This window comes from Lepidothrix coronata, unplaced genomic scaffold (assembly GCF_001604755.1).
Source record: "Lepidothrix coronata isolate B3197 unplaced genomic scaffold, Lepidothrix_coronata-1.0 Scaffold137, whole genome shotgun sequence".
NCBI classification, from domain to species: domain Eukaryota; kingdom Metazoa; phylum Chordata; class Aves; order Passeriformes; family Pipridae; genus Lepidothrix; species Lepidothrix coronata.
The window spans coordinates 1544465-1552252 of NW_016690317.1; the positions used below are offsets into that span (position 1 = coordinate 1544465).

The 7788-nt window shown below is 42.4% G+C and overlaps 1 protein-coding gene across 1 annotated transcript in view; it reads left to right on the plus strand.

The window, feature by feature from the left end:
* LOC108503355 (transcription factor COE2-like) overlaps nucleotides 1-4131 on the plus strand; it is an 84123-nt gene extending 79992 nt beyond the window's left edge. Inside the window, exon 8 of the mRNA XM_017827271.1 lies at nucleotides 663-4131. Within this exon, the coding sequence (XP_017682760.1) occupies nucleotides 663-694 (32 nt within the window). The 3' untranslated portion in view covers nucleotides 695-4131. The remainder of the gene's footprint in view (nucleotides 1-662) is intronic.
* Nucleotides 4132-7788: the final 3657 nt, after the last annotated feature.

The following is a 7788-nucleotide window of genomic DNA, read 5'->3' on the forward strand; positions in this document are numbered from 1 at the left end:
TCCTGCCAGCAGGTGGGAAGGGAAGACCCTGCTCTGTTTGGGTTTTCAGGGATGGGTTTCACTGTTCAGTTTGAGAAAGGGAGAGAAGTCGGAATTTTTGGGGCATTTCTGAGCAATGTCCCCCTCAGGAGATAAGGATGCAAAAATGGGTGGACTTTGCTGAAAATACAAGTACTGAGGAGTGAATTAATCCTCTTTTACTCGTTTAATAACCACAGTGGGCCTTGGCTTTTCATGGAATCATGGAATGGTTTGGGTGGGAAGGGATCTTAAAGTTCACTCAGTGCCACCCCCTGCCATGGGCAGGGACACCTTCCCCTATCCCAGGTTGCTCCAACCTGGCCTTGGACACTTCCAGGGATCCAGGGGCAGCCACAGCTTCTCTGGGAATTCCACCCCAGCCCTCCCCACTCTCCCAGAGAGGAATTCCTTCCCTTTGGTGAATTCACTCTGCAATATCACACTGCCATTGCCTGTGTCACGGGCAGTTCTCCCCATCTCTGTTCTCACTTCACCATCAAACCATCCAAAGGCACCAAATCTCAAATTTAACCTCAGCTCAGGCCCTTCCTGACTGCACACAAGGGGGTGAAGGGCTCAAATATCTTTTGTTCCACAGCATTTTGCCACAATTTCATCTTTTTGTCCATTTTCTTTTGCAGCCATGACTGGTCTTGTCGTTCCCCCGATGTAAGGAAGGGGCAGCTTTGCCTCCTCTCCCTCTTCCCTTTTTTCCCTCTTTTTTTTTTTTATTTCATTTTTCTTTTACAGCACAAAACTACTTATTGTGATGGACCACTAAAATGAAAAAAAAATAGCACTACAAGCTCTTTTTTTGAAGGGAAAGCCAGGCCCAGGAAAAACAAACAAACAAACAAACAAAAAATGAACCAACAAAAAAAAAGGAACATTTTTTATGGATTGGACAAGACAGAAATCTGCATCTTTTACCTGTTTAACGTTTCTGACACAACCACATCAACTCTTCAAACGTTGTGAAGGAAGAATCAGCCAGAGCCAGGATGAACAAGAGTCAGCAGAACGGAATCAGAAATGCAAAGTCTTTCCTGGAAGACACAAAAACCTTCCTGAGATTTGTAAAATATTCAAAGGAAAAAAAAAAAAAAAAAAAAAAAAAAAAAAAAAAAAAAAAAAAAAAAAAAAAAAAAAATTGGCAAAAAAACACGATTCAAGCTTGATATTTTGGATACAATTTGTTTTACTTTGTAGGGGTAAAAAGCTGAAGTTTCTATTTTCTATGGAGCCTTTCAGATATCGATTTAGTTTATGCAGAAAAAAAAAACAAACAATTCAACAAAACAGGGTACCAGCATGAAAGAATTTCTAGGACAAACTGACATGAATGATGGAACTTTGGTGTATGTGTGTATTTGCTTATAGTTTAACCTCTTTAAAAAAAAATGTAAGATGTTTTACAATTATTTAAATAAATAAACTTGTAACTTATTGTATGTAGAGGTAGAAATTAAAACCCTTTTTTTGGATTTTTTTCCTCCAGCTGTACAATGAAGAAAGATGATGCAAAAATGTAGTGATAAGTTTGAGATATTATTATTACTGCTGCAACTGCTCCTCACTTTTTTCCCCCCCTTCTTACTGAATTCATGTGCAAGGATGTATAGGATTCTTTCTGATGAACAAAAACCATCACAGACTTTTGTGGTTTTAATCCATGTATGAATTTTTCCCCCTCTTCATCTTCCCCCCCCAACACCTTGTGATTTTTTTGTCTCAATTAAAAAAATATTCAGGTACTGAGATGAACTGCTAAAAAGTCTCAAAGCCCCAACTGGTGAGCGAGTGGCACTTTGGGATTTGAGTGGATCGGGTTTTTTCATGAGGTACTGAGATTATTTTAGAGATTCAATGTATGAATTTAGGAGGGAAAGGGTTCTCCGGGGTTTTCCATGTAGTTAGAACACCTTAAGTTCAGTTATACTTCATATTAAAGGGTGCATTTATCAAGGGTGAATATGTATTTGAATAATATATGCACTTTTATCCTGAGTCATTAAAAATGGTAAGTATTTTCCAGTTATATATTGAAGTTCATAGAGGTAATCGATTGCTTTGGATTTTTCTGCATTTTAGGGTTAAAAAAAAAAACCAAACACAACACAAGTTTAGTTCTCCTTTGCATCTCCTCTCCTGAAATTGGAAGGTGAGAACCAGCCTGATAAAATAAATCACTGCTTATCTGACTAAACCACTCAAAAGCACTGGATTGTTGGAAAGCCATTTTTAGTGGAGGAAAAAAAATGAGTTCCACTGCAGAGACCCCATCAAAACCCCACAGTTCCCATGGAGAGCTGTCCCTATGGAAATGCCTGGATGTCAATAAATAAATCTTCATATGGCCCCTTGAACCTGTACTTGTCCATGTGCCCAGTAGTTTTAGGGATGGGTGAGGAAAACTGTGTCCTTGGTGATCCTTAGCTGTGGTAGAAGATGTTCTGGACGTGGGATGGTGGAGCTGGGACAACTTGGAACTCCCTTTCCCAGGGGTCAGCTGATGGCAGAAATGGATTTAATGGATTTAAATGGATTTAGGAAGCACAGGATGGGTTTCTTAACCAGAGACAAACTGGGCTGCTCTGCTCACTCCTGAAGATGTTCCACTTGTTGGGAAGGAATTTTCTATCCCTGGCTGGGCTGGGAGGTTTGGGGGGGTCTTCCTGAGGTGCCTTCTCAGTGCTGTTATATTCCATTTTAAAAGGGGGCAGCGGGTTTATTGTCTTCTAAAACCCAAGGCCTGGTCTATGATATCAGATGAGAAGGGATTTTAGGGAGGTTTGGTGGGAATAATGTGTTTTTAAGCAGCATGAACATAGTTAGGGGCTTCCAGCCAGGCTGCACCAAGTGTCTGCACTCCAGAAAAAGGTGAAATAAAAGAATTTCAGCTTTCTGATTGACACTGTGGGTTCTTTGTGCCACCAAGGATGGGGCAACCAGCAACCCCAAAGCCAAGTGATCCCTGGAATATGAAGGAATGCCAGGTGTTGGGAAGCCTGGAGCTGTCGCTGCAGGTTCACCTTTGATAGCACAGGGTCTGACCTGCTCGTGGATGTTCAGAACAGCAAAACAGCCACAAAAACCCCTCCAAACCCCCAAAATATTTCATACATCCATAGGTACCAACATCCCAGCGAGACTGGGAGGTCTGAATTCATGTTTGGGATTGGCCATAAAACCCAGATTGAGCGTTAGTAGAGCTGGGATTAAACCTCCCATAAATTTCAGTGAAAACTACATTGAGCCCTAAATTTAAAAAAATTATCTTGGATCAGGCTCATTTTTATATTTTGACCTACTAAAACACCCCAAACAGCTCCAAAGCATTACAATGGTGGATTTTTTCCCCCCCTGCCCTGCTCTGCACGGGCTACTTTTAAAACTTATCATCAAACAGATTCAAAATTCCAAGTCCAACAAACATTCCGGACCAACAGAAATTTCTAGACCCCCTGCTACTTTTTTTTTTGTTGTTGTTTTTTAACAAATAAGACTTTCATTACAAAATATCAATCAGAAAGGCTTCCAATTTTAAAAAATTTGAGATATTTCATGGCAAAAAAACCCCTCTTTGTCCAGCCTTTCTTTTTTGATTATTGCTTAGTCAGCGCAGGCACGTGGAAAAAAAGATCCACCACATCACTGAAGGCTTGGGAAGATTCAGGGGGGGAAAATTTACAGGCTGGCAATAAATAAAAAAGAAAACAAAACCAAACAAGGAAAGTTCCTGAAACATTCCACATTCCTGTCACACTCCAGTTGGTTTTATGAGCTCTGTCCAGTTGCTCGAGTTGCCACGGGGGGAAAAGAAAACCTCCCTAGGAAGCTGCTCCAAGTTTTTGCAGGAAGTGTTGATGCAAACGTGGAAAAATGGCTTCTCCTGGTTTGATTTGAGCCAAAAAAAAAAAGTGAAAATAATTAAATATAGGAATGATTTAGAGCGTGAGTTTTGCTCAGGAGTGGAAATCGTGGTGCTGGAGGTGCTGGAGGGGAGAACTCACTGGGAGCTTCCCAGAGAAAAAGGTGTGTAAATAAATCAATCCAATCCTCAACCACGAGAGGAGGACTTTGGCACTGGCAAAACACCCAACAAAAGGGACACACACAAAAAAAATAATAATGTAAAAATTGACGTGTAGGGATTTTTTCTTTTTCAATGTAATGAGCAAATCTGCCCTCTTTTAGTTCTTGCTGTCGAGACTTTCCTCTCTGCCACTAGAAAGGTGGAAGTGTCACAAGAGGTGACTGCAAATTTTACCAGAACTTTGGAAGGGTACATTTGGTTTCCTTATTTATCTTGGTAGAGCATCTTACTCTCCCCTATTTCTTTGCACACTTCCAATATGCATGGTTTTTTTCAAAACCTCCTGTAAATTAAGGCCTCATTTCTCTCCCTCCTGTATAGTTTTGGGGTTGGTTTGGGGTTGGCTGGTTGGTTTTTTCTTTTTTGGTTTCTTTGCTTTGTCAGTTATCCACAGTATGAAGTTGCTATGCACAGAGCTTTTGTAAAGATAGGCTTTTTTTGGGGGGTTTGGTGGTTTTTTTTTGTTGTTGTTGTTGTTTTGTTTACTGTTTTTAACGGTCCTACTTATGGAAGAATATCTTGTTTGTAAAATGAATTATGTCTACTTCAGTTTTAAACTTTAAATTATCCTAACAAAAAAAAAAAAAAATAAAATTTTTGTACTGTAAACCAAGGGGGGGAATTATCTTAATTTCATCACATTCCGTATTCTTTCTCATCTTTATGGCTCACTCAGGGCAACAATAACACTCCAAAATTTTAATCATTATGTATGGGAGGGTTTTAAAACCAAGTTTTCATGCTTGGCTGTAAAACATCCACACATCATCTGGTAGAGCCTGATTTGGGTTATATTGGTCATGGAATAAGATAATAATTATTGGCCATGGAACAAGGTAATAATTAATGGTCTTTTATGACCTTTATTACAACTGGTGAATAAATGGACACCGTGTGAGAGTTTAGTCCTTTTTGGGGAAGAAAGGCCTTGAAAAGCAGGACAGGGGGAGTCCTTTTTGGATACCTTCCCTTTTTGTGACAATTGGTCAAAGCACAAAATCAAAAACCAAACCCGGGACTGGCTGATCCTGGACTAGATTTGGGCTCCTTGCTCCTGTTTTAGGCACCATCTTTGTGCACAGCCCTGAGCAAACAATAAATTTAGGCTGCAGAGTCACACTGGCTCAAAGAAAAAAAAAAACAAAGTAAAAAGTGTGTTTTCTTCCCTCTTGTGCAGTGAACACTTCAGTCACAGGGATGGATAAACCAGAGCACTGAAAAATGCTTGGGAAATGGTCATTGATTTTCTAACCCAGGAATATTCCATTTTCTGGGGTGAAAATTACTGGAAAGGTTCAACCAGATGAAAATTTGCACTGTGAAAGCCACTTCTCCTGACATTTTCTGACTAAGGACAGAATATGAGTCAGTGTTTAAACCACTGCCAGATGTCAGTGAAAGCAAACACGAGGCACCATCAGCCAAAAGCTGAGGGAAAACCAGGGAATTTTGGGGTGATCTGCCTCAATTACTCCTTCCAGGAGAACGTGCCATTAGGAGATGACCTTCATGCCAGCAGTGAAACCCAAGTTGTCCACTGTCCTGGTGAAATATCCTCTGGAACAGAGGCCCATTCTCCTGAAAATCTGATTCAGCTCTTCCCCCCTTGCCCCCCCCGAAATCCCAGCAGTGTATTAAGTGTTGATTTTAGTGATAAAACCACCAGTTCCTGTCAAAGAGATTCTCAGCCTTCAACAGTGACCTGCTGTTCAACGCAGGCAGGAGGTTTGTTGTGCAGATGAAAGCTGGAGAGCTGCTGCTCCACTCCCTCTTTTGTTGCCTCTTTTAGGGACTTGATGATGTACAGACACAACATGGGCTCCTGGGGTGTCACGGGGGTTGCCTTCAGAGCTGTCCTGGGGTCTGAGCAACTTCCAAAGGAAATGCTGTGGGAGGGGATACATGAGGTTTTCAGGGGAAAAAAAAAAATTAAGCTCTTAACTCAGAATAAAAACCCCCAACAAACAACTCTCTCCAACCCCAAGTAGCTTAAACCATGCAAGACTATCTGCACTGAAAGAGAATCTCTATTAAAACACCCCAAAAAGCTCAAATCAGGGACAGTGTCCTGGTGAACCTGTTCCATTATCTGTCTTCCTCTATTTTTAAAAGCCAGGGGGAAAAGGCTTTTCTTGGTCCACATTAAGACCAATAAAGGCCTGAAACCTTCAGTCCCATGAAGTCCTTGGCTCAGCAGGTTTGACACGAAGATCTCATTGCTGAGATTCTTCTGAGGGAAGAATTTAATGCCCTTTGTCACATCAGATGCAGAAAGTGCCCCTTTTCCAAAGGCAAGGCAGCTGGGGGGCTGGTAATTTGTCCAGGATCAGGAACACCAAAGGAACTGGGATAATGGGAACTCTCCTAGGAGTGGCCTGTGATCCTGCAGGTTATCTTTGTCTGGTTGTCTTTGTGCAGGTTGGGCACAGTTGCCAGGTTCAGAAAGGCCTTCCAGAGCAGCACATCCTCTCCCACCCTCCTTTTTTAACCTCCTCTACACGTCTTTTCCAAGTGGCTCTTGGTAAAAAAATCTGATTTTCCCTTTAACAAACAGCGAAACAAAAGCCGCTCATCCAGCCCCTCACTCAGGGCAACCCCCGGGGTGGGAGGGGGGGAAAGAATTGCCAGAGCAGTTAAAATATTTATCTCTGTGACAACAGCCAGCTGTTGAGGTGCAAAGATCCGAAGCTTTAATGTGCAGAGGGTTAGTTAAGTAGGAATGTCTCATTAACTCCACGAGCAGGACTGGATTAACCAGCAGCTGGTGGCCCTGGCAGAGGGTGCTGACAGAGCAGCCAGGACAGAGCCAAACATCAGGGGAAGGGGAAACCCAACACTTCCCCCTCTCAGAGAGGAAAGCACCAAATCCTGTCCCATGGAGGCAAGATTAGAAGGTTGGGGGAAGCACCACCAGGGGAGGGTGGGAAAGGGAAATCTGAGCTGTCCTGCTTTGGGTTTGTGCAAAGTTACAGCAGCAACAAAGAGCTGGGGGTGAGGAAACTCCAGCCTGCCCTTTTCCAGGTCCTGTTCCACGGGGAGACATGGATGGAAGGTGTTGTTTCCTTGTTAGTTTGGCAAGGTTTGTGCTTTGTGGACTTGGGGGAAACTCATCCGGCTCGTTTCTGTGTTGTCAAACTCAATCCAGGGTGGACACAGGGGTTGTTGCTATTCAGCTTTGACCAGCAATTAGTAACTGCCTCTCTAATGAGGTGTTTGCTGTAATTTTGCCACCATTAAAATCAGTGGCAGCTTCAAACTTAATAATGAATCGAGGTTTTAATGAATTCAGGGTAGAATTGGTTAGGAATTATATACAGCAATAGTTCCTGAGGAACGGTAAAAAGGAGAGGGGAGTGGAACTGGAGAATAAACAGCACAAGAGAGTTTATCTGCTGGCAATAATTCCACCTCTCCCTGCTTGCAAGCTCCAAAGTTGCCCAGAGATGGATCCTCAGCTCTTGCAATCCCAAACTGTGGAGCTGGACCAATCTATGCCATCTCTGATCTGGCCACATCAGTGCCTACCCCTCCAGCCTGCAAACCAGAAACACAGAATAAGTGGGGAAAAAATACAAGCACTGGGTTTCTTTCATGTTCTCACCCATCCCAGCACCCAACTTTAGGCTGCAGTCGTGGAATGGTTTGGGCTGGAAGGGACCTTAAAGATCAAC